Source organism: Melospiza georgiana, chromosome 18 (assembly GCF_028018845.1).
Source record: "Melospiza georgiana isolate bMelGeo1 chromosome 18, bMelGeo1.pri, whole genome shotgun sequence".
Lineage (NCBI taxonomy): Eukaryota > Metazoa > Chordata > Aves > Passeriformes > Passerellidae > Melospiza > Melospiza georgiana.
Window position 1 is genome coordinate 6,788,977 of NC_080447.1, and position 20,948 is coordinate 6,809,924.

The 20,948-nt window shown below is 44.6% G+C and overlaps 1 protein-coding gene across 16 annotated transcripts in view; it reads left to right on the forward strand.

Annotated features, from left to right (window-relative positions):
• FBRSL1 (fibrosin like 1) overlaps window positions 1-19,772 on the forward strand; it is a 495,650-nt gene extending 475,878 nt beyond the window's left edge. For 8 of the 16 annotated variants that reach the window (XM_058036818.1, XM_058036824.1, XM_058036819.1 and 5 more), the window contains 10 exons: window positions 1,650-1,700; window positions 2,603-2,698; window positions 5,991-6,062; window positions 6,628-6,666; window positions 7,510-7,581; window positions 8,901-9,033; window positions 12,121-12,198; window positions 13,630-13,713; window positions 14,706-14,946; window positions 16,940-19,772. In XM_058036818.1, the coding sequence (XP_057892801.1) occupies window positions 1,650-1,700; window positions 2,603-2,698; window positions 5,991-6,062; window positions 6,628-6,666; window positions 7,510-7,581; window positions 8,901-9,033; window positions 12,121-12,198; window positions 13,630-13,713; window positions 14,706-14,946; window positions 16,940-18,173 (2,100 nt within the window). In that variant the 3' untranslated portion in view covers window positions 18,174-19,772. The remainder of the gene's footprint in view (window positions 1-1,649; window positions 1,701-2,602; window positions 2,699-5,990; window positions 6,063-6,627; window positions 6,667-7,509; window positions 7,582-8,900; window positions 9,034-12,120; window positions 12,199-13,629; window positions 13,714-14,705; window positions 14,947-16,939) is intronic. The other 8 variants (XM_058036820.1, XM_058036833.1, XM_058036834.1 and 5 more) reach the window with 4 other exon arrangements.
• Window positions 19,773-20,948: the final 1,176 nt, after the last annotated feature.

The window sequence follows — 20,948 nt, forward strand, 5'->3', positions numbered from 1 at the left end:
TTATTACTTGATTACATCAACAAGCACTAATTTGTGTGTGCCTGGTTCTGCTGGGAGAGATCCTCCTGGCCATGTAATAAGCATTTGGTCATTGAATTTGCTTGTAACACAATGGGACTTTGCTGCAGCTGTTACAAAATTGTTAGGGATCTGCTACAAATGGATTTTGTCAGTACTTTAAAATGCACTCTCTCCCCATTTCTGGCAATTACTTTGTGAGATTGAAAGCACAAGATTGAGCTTTTTTCCCCCTCTCAGTTTCACACTGTGTCCAAAATGCAGAAACAACCCTGTTTAAGGCTAGCAAAAGCAGCCTTTGGGAAGAACTACCAAGGACTCAAGGAGCATAATGTTTCCCACTTTTCTTTCCCACTGCTGACTGCTCAATGACATTATTGGGTTGTAATCTGCTTAGCAGCCAGACAATTAAAAGCAATATCATCCACCCAAAATCCAGCCCCAGGTGTTTGCTCAGTGCACTTGTGTGTAAACACCTTCCCTTCTTTGCTTGGTCTGTGTAAAACAATCCTGAATCTTTTCTCAGAAGTCTCCTGTGTTATTTAAGAACTGTGAAACCCAAGGTTGTGAACAGCTCCCTCTCCTCCCACCCGTGCCCACTGATGACAGCCTTCAGACCAAAAACAACTTGCAAGGCTCTTTTGTTATATTTCACTCACATCTTATATTCCACTAGATCAGGTCTGCTAATCCTAACACCAGAGAAGAGTGTTGAAATTACAGCTGCATGTGTTTGGTAATTTACGGTATTTACACTGGAGGGGACATGGCTCCAGTAATAACTGTAATTAATGAAATTACAAATCTACTCTCCTGCACATAGAGTGTGAAACAGCAGCTGACTTGCCAAATAAACAGCTTTTCCTGGGGTCCTACAGCTCCCTTCCCTGCCTTCCTTCCCATTCCCTCCTCCCCAGCAGAATGTACATACTGTTCAGAAATGCAATGTGTGTGTGCTTTGGGTTTTTTTCCAGGATGGTGCAGGGCAAACAGGGCACAGACTACAGACATGGAGGTGTTAAAACCCCATGCTGGAATGGAAAAAGTTTACAGTCCCCTTTTCTCTGGGGAGCAAATGGGGTACTCTCTCTGGGGAACTCTCCTTTTGCAGGGGAGGGTGAATATATGGAGATTTGTGTATCTAAAGTAATTCAGCCCTTTCCCAAAGAATTGTGGTGCTTACAGGAACCCAGGAATTTGGGAATTGGAATTGGCTGCCCCATAGTAGATGCTGGGGTCTAATGGAAAATGTTTCTTACCTCTTGTCTGTGATGTAGTTCAGCGATCCAGGGGCAGATCCCAGTTGTGGGCCTGGAGCTGAACTTCCCTGTGTTTCACTGAGCTGCATTATCAGGACTGCTCTCCTCCCAGGGCAGGAGCCTGGTCATGCAGTGCCTCAGACAGGGTCTGCAGTGAGCCCTGGCAGAGCCCAGCGTGGCCTGGGGGCTCCTCTCTGTTATCCTGGGAAATCAGTCATCTCCCCGTGAGCAAGTATGGAATAACCATTCAGTTCTGCTCTGTTAAATGCTTACACACGGGCCATGATTATTTGTCTGTGTTAAATCCTGATGTGTCTGCTCCTGCCAAAACCAAACTCACCTGTTTCCTTTTTTTTTCTCTTTTCTTTCCAGTTTGACAAGTACGCTCCCAAATTAGACAACCCTTACTTTCGACATTCCAACGTGAGTGCTCGCCTTCCTCCTTGGTTTCTTTGTTAATGGTTCTGCTTGCTCTTCTTTTGCTTGTTTTCAATTGATGAGTAGTGTTTTGATCCATTCATTTCTAAAGCTCTTTTTTTCCGTCTTGATTTTTTTATGTTTTTAAGGTACCAAGTTTTCTTTGGGCTTTTTTTTTTTCTTTATTTTATTTTTTTTTAAATTCTCTGTCTCCTGCATTTTTGCTGCTGCGGCTCTGTATGGCTGTGCCTGGGATGGCAGGGAATGCGCAGGAATTGCTCAGTCAGTGGTCACTGCAGTACCTTTGCAGCAGCCCGGAGTGCATGGCTCTTTCACAAGGTTTTGCTCAGGTCACAGGAGTAAGTCAGACTGGTGGTTTCTTCCTGGTGCTCCCCACTGCTCCAAAGCACAAAAAAAAAAAAAATAACCTACATGTTTTGGGACTTGTAAAAACTGCTGTGTGTGCTCAGGAGAGGCCTAAGGAAAATTTCACCCAGCCTACACAACTACAAGGTGGTGTGCATGTTGCAGTGCAGCATCTTGTGGCTCCTTTTGCTTTAAAAATTAAAGCAGTCACATTTCAAAACAGGATCGGTTTGTTTGCAACAGCAGAAAAATGCAAAGTTAATGGAAAGTGAACATAAACCCCAAATTATGCTCTGTGCTTCCTGCAATAGTCCACAATTTTTAAAGGCACACTCGTTCAGCACTATCTAGAAAATTTATCAGATGAGTGCATTTTTCAAGTTTTGGCTTTGGTCTTAAAAATTTTGAAAGCAAATTTATCGTGTATTTTCACTGTGGCACTTGTTCAGCACAGTACTATTTTTGTATGTGCCAGGCTTGGCACCTACCTCCATTATTGTTCAAGTCATCCTGTGACATAAGCATCTCTTTTTCTTTTGTAGTTCTTTCCAACCTATCCTCCAGCAATGCCTGGAATGCCACCCATGCTTCCACATTCAGGTCCCTTTGGGTCACTTCAGGGAGCATTTCAACCGAAGGTACAAACTTCTTCTTCTGAAGGCTTTGTTCTTTTGCTGGGAGAGAAAATGTGTTCAGAGTCTTGTCTCTGGTGATTTTGCAGCACATGATTTGAATAGCAGAAGTGCAGCACAGGGTTGGAAAGGATCACCCCGCAGAACTGTGAGCATCCTCTGCACAAAGCAGCCAACACTTTAGCAGAAATTTTCTCTTGGCACTGCAGATCCTTCCTTGGAAAGGATGTAGTGGCTCACTGGGGAGGTCTGCTGAAACTGGAGGAGAAGCATACAGTGAAGTGCATTATTTTGATTGAAATATTTACAGCTCATAATAGACCGATGAGTCCCAAATCATTTTATAAATCTAATGGTCTGAGATTGCAAAAGATAAACTGTGTTTATTCCCAGAAAAAACAATGAGAATTTGACTGCACGAGTGTGGGAACAATAGGGAGAGACTGCTGGAAATGGGTAGAGCAATTTGAAGGAGCTGAATTTTTATTCCCAGCTCCAACACTGTCTGACCTTGGGCAAGTTGCTTAAACCTTCTGTTCCTCAGCTTCCTCATCTATACAGTTATCTTGCAGTGGGTTTTATAAGGGTTGATTAATGCCTGCAAGCTTCTTTGAGATAATGTGTTTGAAAGGTGCACTGCAGCTGTAACATGTCATTACAACTAGCACTGATTGGCATTTGGAAATGTTGCCATCATAACCCCCATTTTTTGGCAAATTCTGTGGTGTGCACTGCTTTTTTTTCCCCTCCCAGATGTGTTCTTTTTATTAACTATTTTTAAATGTACCAAAACTGTGAAATCTCTCCAAAGAAGAAATAATGGATTGTATCTATATAGCATTTGTTTGAAAATGGAGCACATACTCCATTTGTAAGGTGACATGTACAGCTTCCTCACATGCTGTGGTTTTAGAGATTTCTTATCTTGAGCTGCATTTCCATAGAACTCTGCTACTGTGTAAGAAGGCTTGAATTGTAGCCAGGCCATTCCTGTTTGCATTTGGAAGGTGATTTCCATATCCACACCAGGCAGGTCTGAGGGCTGTGCTTCCCTCAGCAATGTCTCTCACTGATGTCAGTGGAAGTCAGTAATTAGCAACTGCAAATGAGACCTTCTGCAACCTACCCCCTTAACTTCATGCTTTTAATGGAAGCCAGAGGATTTCGTCAGTCCCACCCAATCCTTGACATTATTTTGTTTTTGGGATACATTACAAATAGCAAAGTCTCTAAAATGGGTTTGTTCAGAGGCAGTTTTGTACATGGTGGCTGCAGGCCTAGAGAAGGAGCAGATCATGGAAGCAGAGGGAGCAAGAGGGACAGAACATGGCCATCCCTTGATGGAGTTTGTCTGCCAGCGTTAATTGTTGTTACTCTTGCAAGGAACTTGATTTTCCAAGAAAAGGAGCTGCAGGAATAAGGTGGAATTGGCCAAGTTTTGCTCACGTGCAGCCAGGGCTGTTTTGCCACAAGGCTCCTTCCTGCTCATGAGGAGCTGCTGCTACTCCAGTGGCACATTCTTCTCCTTTCCATCTTCTGTAAAATACCATTAAGCAAGGAGCAGTTACATAGTGAGAAGGAAAAAGTGAGCACAGACCCTTTATATTTTAAGCAGTTCCTGGTGCTGCTATAACTACCTTTTAATTAATTTTAGATATATCCAACACTTGCTAGCTTGAGCTTAAGCAGTGCAAGGTCACTCTGGTGCCGTGGTTAATCACTGACATCATTTGATCTTTGCACAGTGCAGTATTTACATACAATCTAACATCTGAAAAAGAGAGGGAGAAGTTGAAAAATGTATCTGCTGCTTTGGCACGTTACTTTCCAGTTTCCCAGAGGAGGCAGAGCTGAACTCTAGGCAGAGCCACTCCAATCATCCTTACTGCATCGTTCTTCCCTGGTCTGTCCCTCCCAAGCTGTTTGGCTAAAGCCTGCATAATCACTACAGACCTGATGATTTGGCTTTAGCACTCTGACTCCTGCACTTCTTGCTTTCCAAAGCAGAGATCTTGGTTTTGTTTTTCTCCTTCCCATGTCATTTGCCTACAGCTGTGCGTGTGAGTCGGCTGCACATAAATCCAGGCTGACGGTAAATTTCTCAGTGAGTTTCCTGAAGGCCTTTTCTCACAAGCTAAGAACTTGAAAAGGTCAGAAGTATTCAGTTCACTTTGCTGGAGGAGGCATTCATGTCTTTCTCCAGGGGACAAAGGGACAGGATGACACCATGCTATTAACATGTTGTGATCTTTAAGCTCTTGCCTGTATGAAAGCTGTAAGTTATTTGCCACCTTAGATGTACCTCAGCTGTCAGAGAGGCCCTGGGAGCTCTGATCTGCCCGGGGAGTGCATTGACTTACCTACACACACACAAGAATTCACTTTTCAATGAGTCTGGAAGTTACATAGCCTTAGACAAGCTAAAACCTACCTTCCCTCCTACACCCAGGATTATACTCATGCCTTGTACTGTTTGAAATCTGCTATAATTTGACCTAAAACATGAGTGAAATAATCCCTTGGGGGATGAGGTTTAACCCCTCTGTCCTCAGCTGTGGAGGCACCAGGTGCAGTTGCTCTGGGAGTGGGAGATGGAAGAATGCCAGGGTGAGGAGATGGACGAGTTCTTGGGGATCATTAGGACAGGACAACAGGTGGGATCCAGAGGAGGAGGAGGAGGAGCAGGGATTCCTTCAATGAGGTATTTAATTCTTGCTGGAAAATGATGGGGTAAACAATTCAAAGCTATAAAAGACCCACAAGCACCTTCTAAGGTTTCTCATTTTTGCCTTGTTGGAGCAGATAGATGGGCTGTTGCTGGTTCAGGCATTGTGTTGTTACTTGGCCCCAGTCAGAGAGGGGCCATGGTCCAGTGTGTGGAATATGGGACTGGGATGCTGGAGTTATTCTGTTCCTGTCTGCTGCCTGGAAAATGGAGGAGTCAGGCCACCTCTCTCATTCTCTCTCCTTCCTCCTGCCTGTTTTGTCTAAAGAACAAGCTTGGGGGGGCAGGGACTGTCTCTTCCCATGCACATGCACAGCACAACAGGGAGTGATCTCAGCGGGGCTTAGGGGTGCTCCTGGAACACTGTTACTGCTGCTCCATAATAATAAATGACATGGTGGTTAAATGCTGTTGGCTGTCAGTAAGAGATAACATTTAGCACTAATGTAGCAATATGCGTGCTCAAAGCACAGTGCAAACACGGACTAATTAATGCTGTTAACATCAGATAGAGATGCTAAATGTACCACTGGTGTGATACAGTATTATTCACGCTCTCTTCTTGTCTTTCAGACTTCAAACCCTATTGATGTAGCAGGTAGACCAGGCACAGTCCACCATACGCTGCTGCAGAAGACTCCAGGGGTAGGCAACAATAAATAAACTTCTTTTCAGCTTATCTGGGTGTACAGTAAACACAGTGAATGCTGATAAAAAACGAGAGTAGGCTGGTGAGCAGATTGGCCTTCTAGACTGGGAACATGCAGTCAGGAGAGAAGTTGTCTTTTTCTGGTGAGACAGCAATCTCCACCAGTCATGAATTCAAAGCGATGTATTGGCTTCTTTCAAAAGTCAGAGGAAAATGGGGCAGGAAACCCCTTCCATGTCTTTCCTCTAGGTATTGCTTGGAGAGTCCTCTCATGCACTCCATTTCAGAATAATTACAAGGTTCAGAAAAGCACTGGCACTGTTCAGTTGCTGGCCTGAAGCTGCTTTGTTTATCATAAAATTCTGCTGAGCTTGGTTCAAGGAATGAAAGAGAAGTTTTAAACCTTCTTTAAGCCTTTTAGGTTTCCCATGTCACAGGGGACTTCTCTGGAACGTTGCTTTCTAAATGCTTTTACTTGTTCAGAGGAAGGAAGTTCCCTGCCTTTCTGTATATTGGCTAGTTTTAGAAAGACTGATTGTTTTATTTCTGCTTTTTCCATAGGTGTCAGACCCTTATAGGCCTCCAGTAAGAGTAAGTAAGGTTTGTGGGGGATTTTATATATATATTTATACACAGACACTTGGAATATTGTGCATGTGCTTTTGAAATTTAACATGTCCAGTAGAAAATCTCATGCTCATCTTTTACTTCAAGCAAAATGTCAGTTAGCTCTCTGCCACTTCTGATTAATAACATTTAGGTTGAATCCCGGCCTCATTTTGCATCCATTTATGTGCATTAGTAGTTCACAGTATGAAATGAGGGTCACAGAAATAAATGACTGTGAGCATGGGCAGACATTCACCAGCGAACAGATTGGTGATGGCTTAGGTCAATGTGCTGATGTTCCACATAAACAGTGGAACAGTGAGTACCACAGCTCAGCTGAAAACAGGGACTTGTTCAGCTGTGGCACTGCTCATCCTGGGGATTGTTTGTCCCTTCCCTTTCCCTCCCCAAAAGCCAGTAGCCATAATAACCACGCATGACTTAGCCTGCAGTGCAGCAGGGGTGAATGAACAGGGCTCTTTTCAGAAACACAACTCTCAGCCATTAGCTGCTTTCTCTTAAGCATGGCATGCTGTTCTTTGCTGCCATTCATTTCAGTTTGGGAAGGGGGGAGTGCAAGTAGGAAAGAACAAGGCAGGATCTCAGATGTCCATGAGATGGGGAAGATATCCCACATTCTTCCTGTTTCCTTCTTAATTTAAACATCATCTGCTGCAGTACAGCAGAAAATGTTGATCACCCATTGTGCCGTTTTGGTAATCAGCCTTCCTCATTGCTTAGCTGCCTGGTTGACAGTAAGGGAAATGAAATGTTCTATCTGATGTAGATTGCTAACGTATAAATTAATCTAAATTCTTGTGCTTTCCACTGCAGAAACCCGGGAAGTGGTGTGCGGTTCATGTACAGATCGCCTGGCAGATCTACCATCATCAGCAGAAGATAAAGGTAATTCACATGGTTTCTGGAACAAAGCCAGGTCTTTTAGCTTACAGATTGTATTTGAGTGAGTAATGGGCAGGACGCAGTTACTGTGGTGATTCTCAAGCTTGCCTGTATTGATTAACTAATACTTACACTCCTTTAACATTTATTGTAGCAACTGTAAAGTTTATGTGAGGGCAGAGGAGCTGGGTGGAAGGGTGTACAGCCAGAAAGAAAGGAAGAAAGTGAGGGGCAGAGTAATTTCCCCAAGTCAATCTTTTTTTTTTTTACAAAGCATGCACATTTAATGTCACTTCCCTTCTGCATTAGTACCTCCTGTGGAGGAGGTAATGAAATGGCCAATGCAGTGAAGAACATTACAGAGCAGGGAGCAGCAGAGTGGATTGATAACATCAGTGTGAGAGGTTGTGGGGCTTCCTGTGCTGCTGTGATGGTGGGCAGAGGGAGGGGGTTTAACACTCAAGAGGTAACAGGATGTAGGTACCCTGGGGTGCTGCTGCAGGCTTTAGACTCCCTATGGCAGGTAGAATAGCTGATAAAGGGACTTGTGTAGATTTTATTTTTTCACAGCTCCTAGAATAGTTTTTTGTCCCATTACTGAAGACTATTCTCTGCTTAAGTAGGTGCCTCTGAAAGGGGTGTATGTCCATATATTTTTATAAGCAAATATATAATCTTTAAGCTATTCATAGTGTTCTATGATTGAGGTGAAGTTTCTGGCCATGCTCACTTCTACAGGGCAAGGATAAAATCAGTCTCTGGAGGAGCCTCATAGCTCCCTTCATCCTCTGCCCCTTGCCTGCACACTGGGCTGCAGGAAGGGCACAGTATGGGCACATCTCTCTCAAACTGGAGAGGCAGAGCAGACGAGCCCATCACTCAGAGCCCATCACCCAGAGCCCATCACTCAGAGCCCATCACCCAGAGCCCATCACCCAGAGCTCATCACCCAGAGCCCATCACCCAGAGCCCATCACCCACCCAGCTCTCGAGGCTTCACAGCAGCTCTGAGCCCGTTTCTGTCAGGCTGAGCGCGCCGTTTGCTCCTGGCGTGCCGTGGCCTCGGGGTGTCTGTCCCTGCTGCAGCTGTGCTGGGGGCTCAGGGCTCCCTGCTGGCCTCAGCCTGGCGTGGGGCAGGCGGCTGAGAGGGCTGGGGTGGCCCTGCAGAGCCTGGCAGAGCACGGCCACGTGAGCGGGGACGCCGCTGTCACTGTCGCTAACGCTCCCTGGCAGGGCGAGGGAGGAATGAGCCTTGACTCCCTCTCTTGTTTTCCCATAAAAAAGGAAGTGTGTAATGAGATTGGTTTTGTATCATTTGACAGCAAATGCAGCTGGATCCCCACAAGCTAGAGATAGGTGGCAAACTTGACCTGTTCAGCAGACCTCCCGCCCCTGGAGTGTTTCCAGGCTTCCATTATCCACAAGATCTTGCCAGGCCTCTGTTTTCTACCACAGGTAAGGGAAGATCATTCCTTTTTGATTAAAAACAAACAAGAATCAGTCAGTGCATGTCATGCATGACTTTACAGCTACATATCCCTCAAAAACGGAAGCAAGGTTGGTTCAAGGGGTGCAGAGACACTGCTGTGACCAGGGCTCTGCCACCGCCCCCAGTGCAGGATCCTCTGCACATCACTGAGCTGCAGCAGTTGTCCCACGGTCCTGTGTGTTCAGCTGGTTCTTACATGCCTGATTAGTAGGCTGTAGAGTGACTTTTTAAAAGCAATTTTGACAAAACACTTGAAAATGTTTCCATTGCACAGGATTGGAAGTGGCCCCAGTCTCTTCTCTTTCTTGCTTTTGTATTTGCCATGTTATTCTTCTCAGCTCCTCCACTCACCAAGTTTTTGTTTGTTTTCTGAAAACAAGGGTTTTTTGTAAAAGGAAAACTTCAATAACAGCATTGAAAATATAACAGAAGGTGTATTTGTTAAGTGTTTGTTTTTTAAATAGAAGATTCCTTTATGTGTTACAAAGTTAAGCGAAGTCCAGGGCTTAAAATGATATATTACAAAGAGCTTCAAAGAATTAAATGCAGTTTACACTGATCAATTGTTTTCCAATCTGTTGGAGAAGTAATTACAATTACACAATTACCAAAGGACAGTAACCTTCCCTGTGTTGTTCTGGATGGCTCTGACCATGGGATTCTGGTCTAGGATGCCAGCGTGGATTCATGTGGACATCTGTCTACCAAATGCTAAATGTTGTTCTTATTCTCAAACTTAACTTTCTTCTCAACTTTTTCACATTTTCTCTCTGTGTTTGAGAGGCCAAAGTCTGCATTCTGAATGAGCTGCATCAATTGACGAGATGTAACTTAGTTCTTTATTTATATGTAATTAATTGGAAAATAATGTCATTTTCTTCCCTAATGTTACTCTGGTTTTATGATGCAATATTGCACAATCACCTTAACTCAGTGCAGACATGGTCATATTCAGCCTTGGTTCAACCCTGTGGAAATTAATGACTTTAGTTTTGAACCCAGTGCCAAAAATGACAGAAAAACAACAGATGACAGTTGAGCTGAAATTTCTCTAAAAATTGAGTTTAAAATGCCAAATAGCCTTCAGGAACTCCACCAGGGCTTCAGTCTGTCTTTCTGCTCTGTCTGTGGATGGAAATTCTTAAGTATCAAATGCACACTTCTACCACATGTAATTAGTCAGTGCTGGTACCAGCTCTCCATTGTAGGGTGCTACCCTGTATTTTGGTCTCTGTAAAGGTGTTTTGATAGTACAAAGCCAAGATACTTATTGCACCTCCTTGGATGCATAAGCACTGCTTATTTACAAACCTCTGGCTGTTTTCCTCTGGCAGATGTTTCCTTATCACTGTCCTGTGCTGTCATTACAAGAATCTTGTTTCATATCTGGTTTTGCTGCTGTAGGCTGTTCTGGACAGAATTACCCTAACAGACAGAAAAGCACCAGTCCAGTTGGTGTCTGGAGTTTTTTCCCTTAAAAGATGCAAGCATGGCTTGCTTTTCATTCGTAAAAGCAAGAGGGAAAATAGTATGAAATAGAAACATTAAAGAGGGCAAACTAATAAAAAACTTTCAGTAGAGAGAAACAACCTTACAACAACTTGTCTGTGAGTATATTAATCACAGAAGCCATCACACAGTAAATCCAGGTAAAGAGTGCTGTCAGTGTGAGCAAACACTGCAGCTGGAATAGGTGGAGGAATAAAGCTTTTACTCTGGGATATCTGAGGCATTCTTTTCACCTTACTGAGCACGTGTGCAGCTGGTGTGAATCATTGGTTCTGCTGCATTGCCTGGTTACTGGGGGAGACATAAGTTATCTTAGGGCCACCTGTCTCCAGGAGGGATGCTGGGCTGCCTGGCAGACAGTCTATTTAATAACTGCCTGACAGCCTGCAGTGCTGCTCCTGGCTTCCTCTGGAGGATTTTTTATTATCAGCCCATGTAGTGGAGTTTGTAAGCCGTCTCCTTTGAAGAAATCCCCCATCCATTATACACCTTCTGAAATCTTAAAGGATTAGGAAGATGACAGTCTCCATCTGTCTTGAAGCATTGGAGCAGTCAGAATGTTTATAGAGAGGTGCTGGATGGGTCTCGTTGCCGTGGTCTCTCTTAAGTTTCTTCAACTCATTTTCTGGCTGCTTGGCTTTGAGGGACAAGCTGGTGAGGGACACAGAGCTCTGTCTCCCTCTCAGGTTTCACAGTTTGCTCATGTTCTGGACACAGGAGTGTGTTCACAGCAGCATCAGGGGTTGGGTTCTGTCTCCAAGGAAGGCCAGGTCATGAGCTGACCGAGTACCCCAGTGACAGGTGACACCACTGCTTCTCACTCTGAGGTTGGGAGCCCGTTCAGATTCACATATCCCTCCTGCAAAGGAAGAAAATCTCTCATTTTCTACTCTGAAAGGAGAACAGTTTCCTGCATGAGCCTGGTCTACCTTGAAATGCAGGGCAGACCTGCTTGTTTCACCCCTTCTCCCCATCTCCTCAGCCTGGTGTAATCCAGCATGCTCAGCAGTGTTCTTTCCCACGAGGAGGTGAGGCACCATGGCAATGAGCAGTGTCTAAGAAAGGGAAAAAATACAGGGGGGAGCCTGTGGATGCAGAGACAGATGTGAGAGTGTAGCTGGAGCCCTCGTGGGAGAGGCATGATTGATGTTCCCTGCGTGCCTGTCATTAACTGGTGTTTCATACAGACTGATCAATCACCTCTGAGCACCTTCTGCCTGGGCCCATAACCTGGGCTGGCCCTTTTTCATGTAAACGTGGAGTAATGACTGAAAATGTCAGACAAAGAGCTTGGCTTCCCTGTTGGTGCAGGTGAGCAGCAGCTCCCAGTGCCAGGTCTGCTCCTGCCTCCAGTGCCCTGTTAGATCCTTGGTAGGGCTCTCAGGGAGATCCAAGCTGCTCACACAGCCAAGATTTGGGGTCTTCCCCTGCCTTTGTTGTTTAAATGTGGTGATGTGGACATCACCCTTGAACATGATGGCCAGGAGCTGTGTGCATACCAGGAGTCACTTGCCCTGAACTAAAAAGGGACCTTGTTCTCACAGGTGCGACGCATCCAGCCACCACCCCTTTTGGTCCCTCACCTCACCACAGCAGTTTCCTGCCTACAAACCACTTGGCAGGTAAGTGTGACTAGCCCTGCCCTCACCTCTGTACCTCTGCCCCCTTCCTGGCTCTCAGTGTGGTCCTGCACCAGGGGAGGGAAAGGCTTGAACTGCCTGAGGATGCCGAAGCTGGCCAGCTTCTCATCCCTGCCAGCTCCCAGCACTGCCCTCACTGTCCCCCAAAGGAGAGGGCAATGCACAGCTGTCACATCTGTCACTGCTGGGACACTGCACTGCAGCCAGAATGTGACCTGTAGAGTCCTGTGCTCCTGGATGTGCCTGAAGAAATGGGGGAAATTTATGCAAAGATACCTCAGACAAGCCTCAGCTTAAAATGGGCTCCTCCTGTACCATTTTCCACCTATGAAAGGTCTTGACTATGTTCTGTAAAAGACTTCAGGGAACAGTTCCTGGCAAGTAGATGTTCTGCACATTTTGCCAGACTTTCACTTTCCTAATTGGCAGTAAGTAGAGCCTGATTTTGTCAAATTTCCTCATTTTAGAAGCTCACAAGCAGCTCATTGCCAATTAAAGTTCAAGCTCTGTTGATTAATGTTTTAGTAACATTCATCCAATCAGTAAATGTGGCATGCCACATGACCTAGTAGACTTTTTTCTCTTGCAAATACCCAGATTTACATCAATTCCTGAACATTCTGTCAAAATTAACTATCTCTACTGAGTCACTCAGCCACTTAAGATCAAAGAGGTAGGGCAAGAACTGTTTTAAATAAGTAAATAAGCAAATAGCTGTTTGCTTTAAGATACAAGCTATTTGTGCCATTTGCCTTGATATTTTAAATGTGATATCTGTGAGGAACTGGAGAGCAGCATTACCTCCTGTAACATGGCAAGTTAAGGGCTTGAAGGGGACAATCAAAAAGCCAGAAGGCAGGAGGAGGAGTTGTTTAGAGATGACCAGTAGAAAAGAAAACAGGTACACTGGTAGGATTTAACCCAAAGCTGTCTCTGGAGTGTGGAAACCTGAGATGGGCTATCTCTCTCAGAGAGAAACCTCTTCTGGTGATGGGTGCTTTTACTGGAAAAAAAATGCATAAACAAGACAGTCATCTCCTCAATGCTGGCCTAGGGGCCTGCTGAGATTCTTCTTTCAAGGCAATTGCAATGTTTTACTATTAGAACTGATAAGGAAAGAGAGTTATAGCTCAGCAGCCACCCTAATTTCAGCTATTAGACCTTAATTTCTAACTCACTTCTGACTGGCATACAAAAGTTTATTACAGCACCTGTTTGCAGAGTGAGCACTGAATCCCTTCTCCATTTTAACATGATGGGAATTTTCTGTGCAAAGAACCTTGCAATGAGAAGGATCAGCTTAAAGTCTGGCCTAATCCTACTTGGATTCAAACCGTTAAGAAGGGGAGGGGTGCGTTTCATTCTCCAACATTCTTGGCTAAATGCCTGCTAAATCCCTGTTTGCCTTTCCAGATCCATTTAGCAGGTCAAGCACCTTCAGCGGCCTTGGGAACTTAGGCAGCAATGCCTTTGGAGGATTAGGCAGTCATGCTCTGAGTAAGTACTGGCTGGGTTACTGCAGACAAACATCCCTTCCAGAAAAGCCACATGCTAATATTGACAGCAGCTGGTGGTAGTTTTTAAAGAAGTTTAATTCCTAACCTCCATTCTCCTATCTGAAAACACTGCACCTAAGATTTCCAGGTCTCTGCGGTGGGAGCTTTTCTGCGTGTCACAGAGGTCAGGAGCTGTGCTCTGTGCCTCCTCGCTGCTGAGGGCTGGGACCTTGAGTGCTCAGAGAGGACTGGAGCTGCAAAACCCCACCGAGCTCTGGCACCCTGTGGGCACCTAAAGTAACACCCTTCACCAGTGAAGATGCAGCTGGTGATACTTCTAATTCATGTAGACATCCTCTGTAACTGTTGGCTGGAGTTTAAATTACCTGTGTAAAATAATTCTACCTCAAAAACATGTCAGCTGTAGGCTAAACATGCTTGAGAGCCACACATAAGAGAGCATGCTTGTGCATCTCATGCTGCAACAGGAATCAGCTGAAGATGGATGGAGGAAAATCGAGTGACTGTTCTGAAAAGCCTACAGCCAAGCTCTGTGTTTATACACACACTTACATACCACCAAATAGTCTGGGTTCTTCAACAAAAAAAGTCCCTGAAGCCTCAGCTGCAGGCAGCTGATTGCTTGTAACTATCCACAAATTAAAGTTTCTGCCAGAGAGAGGAGCTGAGGAAAAATACTGCTTTTGTGCTGGAGCCCTTGCCTGGGGTGGGGGGAGAAGAGAAGCTGGGCATTTTCAGTAGTCTCTGAGTTATTGAAATGTATAAAGCTTCCTCCAACAACAGCCTTTAAAGAGCTGGTGGATCTTACACCCAGTGTTGGAATTATCTGTCTCCACTCACTAGAAGCTCCCCCTCACCACTAAAAAGCCTTGAAAGGACAGCTCTGGTTGTGACTAGTATTGTGAAAAATGTCTGTATAAATGATCGGCTTTGAATTATTTTTAACTCTTCCTCCCCCTGCCATTATTCCAGCTCACAACAACATTTTTACTCACAAAGATGGCCCAAACCTGCAGAATTTCAACAACCCCCACGAGCCATGGAACAGACTGCACCGGACCCCGCCGTCCTTCCCAACCCCTCCCCAGTGGCCCAAGCCCTCGGACTCGGAGCGGAGCTCCTCGGTGACAAACCACGACAGGGACAGGGACAGGGAGCGGGAGCCCGACAAGAGGGACCTTTCTCTGGGCAAGGACGACAGAGACAAAGACAGGTGAGCACTGGGGGCTCCTGACCTCTTCCTCCTGGGACTGGTTTTCCTCTGTATTTTTTCCGTTTTCCCTAAAATGTTGCTGGTCCTTAAAGCAGCTGATAGGCATTTTCCTCAGATAAGCACAAGTGCTAGCAACACCACAAAAATTCCTCTTTGCCTTAATTTAGGATTTGTCTTCTGTGGAAATACATTAGCCCAGTCCCTGCTGGTCAGTTAACAAATCACACCAGGCTGAGGAATTGAATGTGTTGCTGTGTTTTCAGTGTACTGAAAACTGCAGCTGCTTTAGGATTGCTGTGTATTCTGAAATTGTGATGGGTCCTTTGGAGACAGTCATAGATCCCATTAATGTACAGATATGCTGATGAATTCCAATGTTAGCTGGACATTAATGAGATAACAATGCAAATGCCTGTATCTGAAGCAGTGTGCATGAATCCATTAGCAAAACTGATTTTAAAAAATTGCATTGTGGGCAAATCCTTATTAAGGATGACAGGCCTGTATCACCTGGGCTGTAGTTACTTCATTAGCTCCCAGTTATATGATTTTGAAGCTGTGAAGCCCTTTACATTTCAGAGCCCAGTTGTCTCCAACAGGCTTCTTCTTTGTAGGCAATAACAGCCTGCAAGTCTTAGATGTGCATGCTTGACTTGTGATAGGGGTTCATAGTTTGCTTTTAATGAGATCTTCAGGCAGTACCTGTGAACAAGATTATATGGAAGCAATAGGCTGAAAATCTTCTTGCTTTACATGTTAAATTGTCTGACATCCTTGCACAGATTTCATTCAGGTAGGGAAGGTATCCTTCTTGGCTCTAATGGAATTAATTTGCAGACCAAGGTTACTTTACTCTCAGGAGTGTTCACACAGGGGTTAACAGCTCTATTACACTTCGATTAATTTAGCTTAAGCTGTCCCCAGCATCCCTATTTGGCCATGGTTTTAATAAACCACATCCTTGACCAGCAATCAGGACTACCTCAGAGGAAGAAAGCTGGGTTAGCAAATGTAATCATAAGGGATAAATACTTACACAGCTCCCCAAAACATCTCCAGCTTTCAGCACTCAGGTCTTCCAGCTCTCGAAAACAAACACAACATAAAACTTAGGCAGAGTGAGCCTCTCAGCTGCATAATGCAGTTCTCTCAATCACACAATCATATTTTGCATTTAAAGTGTCTCTCATTCAGAGCAAAGTGCTTTTAGAAGGTGAGCATTATTTATTCCCCTGTTAAAAAGGTGGGATTAACTGTGACTAATTGGCTTGCTCAGAGGCAGAGGTGCAATTGGAAATGTAAACCTTTGTGCCTCTCTTTCTGAACCATGGATGTTGTCATCAGACCCCTTGTTTATCGCAGCAGGTCCTCTTGGAACACAGCTCAGTTGCTCAGTTTCGTGGCTGATTCAAGGGTGTTTCTCCTGAAGCATCTGGCTTACCTGCAAGAACTGCCAACAACAAGAAGTCTTGCAGTTCTGTAGGAAAATCAGCTTCACCTTATGGCTGCTTCCAGACAATGAGGCTGACTTGGGAAGGACCTGCATACATTTCTGTAGTTTTCTGTTTTGTGTGCCTGAATCTGTGTTTTAGGAAAGGAACCCAAGTTTCACAGCAGAGAAGGTCATTGCGGGGCAGCAAGATGTACACATGAGCACACAATAAGCTTTTTTAAAAGAAAAATAAGCTGTCTAGAATTCTTCTTTCCCTACAATTCTCAGTGAAATGGTGAATATGGTATTCTTCCAGCCACTTCCCCAGTTTAGTCCTACATTTGTGAACGTTTAACTTTTTTTTGTCTTTAAAGTATGTAAAGGCAGATTGTGCATGTTTTTTAGCATAGCATCGCAGCTGTAGCTGATGTTTGCATAACTTTCCAAATCCTTTCCTGAGCAATCTCAGAGTGTACAAGTGGGCACAGCACTGTGGCTGCCCAACATCACGGGTGTGTTTGCTCACACATAACCAAGGATGTACCTTCTGTATTTTTACAGAGACCTCATGGATAAGAACAGACATTCGAACAGATCCTCGCCGGCATCCGCCCCAGTGACGCACCAGATCAGCAATCTCATCCGCAGCAACAGCCAGAGCTCCAGCGAGCCCATCAGGCAGGTCAGCCTCGGGGACAGGGAGAGGTCCAAGGAGCCCGAGAGAGAGCACCCTGACCGGCTGAGAGAGCCGCCCATAGCTGAACACAAGATCAAAGAGAGCCGTTCCCCAGTGAAGGAAACTCCAAGCCATGATAAGAGACCCTCTGAGGACAACACAAAGCCAGTAATCCAGTCTGTATCCCCATACAGCAAACCTGCACTAAGTGAGAGCCTGAAGCTTACCAATCTAATGAGCAAGGACATGGAGAGAAAGACAGAGCTTCCTAGCGACCTCCAGAAGATTAAGAATGACATCAAAGTCAAGGAGGAGAGGAAGGAAGACAGTGATGTGCTAGTGGTTGGGTCTGAGCCTTCCCAGCACTCCCGGTCAGTGGAGCATCCCCCACCGCCCACTCTCCATGGATTATCATTGCCTCACTCGATGGCTGCCTCCATGCCCATCTCCATGGGCAGCGTGCACCAGATGAACAACATGAATGTCCTGGACCGCAGCAGGATGATGACCCCGCTCATAGGCATGAACCCTTTGTCAGGAAGAGAGAGGCTGCCGCATCCCGGATTTTCCTGGGACCCAATGAGGGACCCCTTGCGAGATGCCTACCGGAGCTTAGACCTGCACCGTCGAATGGACTTCCAGCTCCGGACAGATCCTATCCATAGGTTTCCCACCACCTCGGGCTTTTACGACCACGAGCGTTCCTACAGAGACAGGGAACCACACGACTACAACCACGAGAACCTTCTGGAAGCCCGCCGAGAGCAGGAGCGGTTGCGGCAAGTGGAGGAGCGCGAGCGCTTGCACTTACGGGAAGAACTTGAGCGTGCCAGAATGCACCACTTGCACTCGTCCCCCATCGAAAGCCACCTGGCACACGTGCCATCCTTCATGCCTCATTTGAGCGGGATGCATTACCCCAGACTGAGCCCATCCACTGCCATGCACAACGGGATTTTGAACAGGAACCCGCCGACCGCAGCGCTGAGCGCGCCGCCGCCTCTCGTACCAGCCAGCAGCACCAGACCTGCCTCCCCTCGCAGGACTACCCCACTCACAAACTCAGAGTCCAGGGACTATTCCCCCTCTAGGAACCCCAAAGAAGTAGAGGCACGATAGTCCCCAACATTGAATTTTAAACTCAACCTGTACATAAAAAAAAACAAGCAAGCAAACAAACAAGCAAACAACAACAAAAATATACAAACAGGAAAAAAAAAAAAAACCAACAAAAAAAGAAAACAACAAACCTTTTACAAAATGCACTGCTGTAAACTTTTTTTTTTTAATGTAAAATTTGTAGAAGTTAAGCACATTTCCATAAATAACGGGGTTGGGGACTTTCCAACAAGAAGGTTGCTGAGAATGGGAATTTAATATATAGGTATTGATTTTTGGTTTTGTTTTTTGTTTCTGTGCTAAAAAGAATGAGTTAAGAATATCAAGTTTGTACATTTTTTCCCAAATGTGAGAAACATTTTTAATGGATTTGTATTTTTTTTAATTTTGTGCTCTTTATTCACTTAAAAAAAGAAGAAATTTTGCTTTTGTTTTTAGTTAAATTTGCATTTTAAAGGCCTCAGATCCTTAAGAAAAAAATACCCAGGGTTTCTTAAAAGTATTATTTATGGAAATACTGTAGTTTTACAGTCCACTGTGAGGTTCCCTTCTGAGGCCAATTGATCACTTACCTTGGTACTTTGGAACCGAAGTTACAGATATATATTAAAATATTAATAATAATAATAATGTACAAAACTGTTTGTTTTTTGCCTTATTATATTATGCAGAAATTTAAGAGGAATTTTTTTTGACTTCTTGTTTTAAACAAAAAAAAAAAAGAAAACAAACTGTAAATATTCTGTTAATATAAATGTACACCAATATTAAATTCTTAACATAGGTAGACTTTATAAAAATGGTTTCTAGAACCACTCTGGTTATTTGTTAACATGGTTACAACTCATACTCTTGTCACAGTCAGAAATTCACACTCAGAAAGCTCAGTACGGCATATATACTTCAACTATGCAAGAACTCGGAGGCACGTCTTAGTGGATGTTGGGGGGAGGAAGGTTTTAAAAAAAAAAAATTAAAAAAAAAAAAAAACAACCCAAAAACAACCAACTCGCAACTCTGGAGACAGAATGGCAATGGCATGTGAACAGGAAGAAGGATGCTTGTGTTTAACAAAAAAAATAAAAAAATAAAAAGAGACTGAATTTTTTTGTACAAACACAAGGGACAGTTCGTCAAGGAAAGAGAAAGACACACGCTCCTGGAAGGGAATTTTGGTTTCCTACTTTTCAAGCTGGCAAAAGCAGATGGAACTGGCACAGTACCATGCGGCAGACCCTTTCCTTATTTTTTTTTTCCTTTTTTTTTTCTCTTTTTTTGTGTTGTGGGCAGGATCGCTGGCAAGCAAGGACAATTTTCCGTGGACCCCTTGTGCTAATTGTGCAGTGTTCTTATTGGAATCTGTATACAAGACAAAGTAGAATTTTAGGAGTGCAAAAAAAAAAAGTCTAATGGTTGATTAAAAAAAAAAAAAGAAATTCTGATATATTATCTATAGTACATGAAGACCATAAGCAAATGTTTGTTTCAGTGTGGTTCTGCCTTGAACTGCTTTTTGGCATGATTTATTTTTTATTTCCAATTTTACTTTTCATCCATATGTAAATTTTGCCATGTTTTACTTGCTGTACCATCCCCCCCTTCCCTTATTTTATTTTTCAGTGTCCATGTTTTATATATCCTGGGCTTTTTCTCTCTAGTTAATTCAGCCATCCGCTACTATTTTCTTGGCTCTGTAACTCTTGTTTCCCCCCCCTCCCCGTCCTCCCCCCTGCACCCCCTGTAATTTTAAACATTCAGTTTCCTTGTAGATCAATGAAGATAAATACAACATTGATTTTGGATGAAAAAGGCAGTTGAGTGTTTGTGTGTCGTAGCCAGCGCTGTTGACTCGAGGCTAATGGTTTATTGACGGCTGGGAGGAGGCAGCTGGCGCAAGGGGCTGGTGCTGGGACGGGGCTTTGCTTCTGCCTGTGAACCCTTCCCAGCAGAAGGAACACGCTCTGGAGGTGGGGTTTGGGGGTTTGGGGAGGAGAGCAGAGCCCCAGCCCTGCAGCATCTCCAGCCCACAGCCCGGGGACACCTCGGGGGCAGACCCAGCATCTCCTGCCAGGGGAAGGAAGGAAGGAAGGACAGCAAAGCAAGCACGGCCTGTGTGCAGCAGCTCGTGTGGAGGGACCCTGCTGCCAGCATCACCCCGGGAAGTTATCACCTCCAGCGCTGCTCTGCACCTCCCTTTTGCTTCCCAAACCTTCCCCTGTGCTGAGCCATCCATGGGGGATGGAGCCATGCCCTGATGCCCTCGTGCCCCGCAGCCGACGGGGCTTTAGCGGCATGGCACGGCTCCTGGGTTTAAGTCTGCGTGTGACTAAATTACTGAGCGTGAAAAAATGAAATGAAATAAAATAGCAGGGTCCTTAATCTGATGAAAGAAGGCTTAAAACAAAAATAGGCATTAAAAATCAGCACCTGCTCTCGCAGCTGAAAGTGGAGGAACATAGAACACATGGTGGATGCGAAAAGTGTGTTGGACTCAGCATAAAGATTCATAATGCTGGCTCAGGGGGATTGTAATGCTCCTGGTGCCAGTGTCCAACATGGGATCTTGTTTGACACCATTTCTGACATGGATTTGCATAAATGAGCCCCCCTAACCTCTGCTAGAGTCCACAGCTGCATATTCCTAATGCAGGTACATGTGAGCAAGGAGGTTGTTACTGCAAACTTTAGAAAAAAATGCAAAAAATGGGCTATACCCTTTGGAAGCGTTTGGTGTGTGTATGACTTAAAAAGTGAGTATTAAATCAATGCTATGCT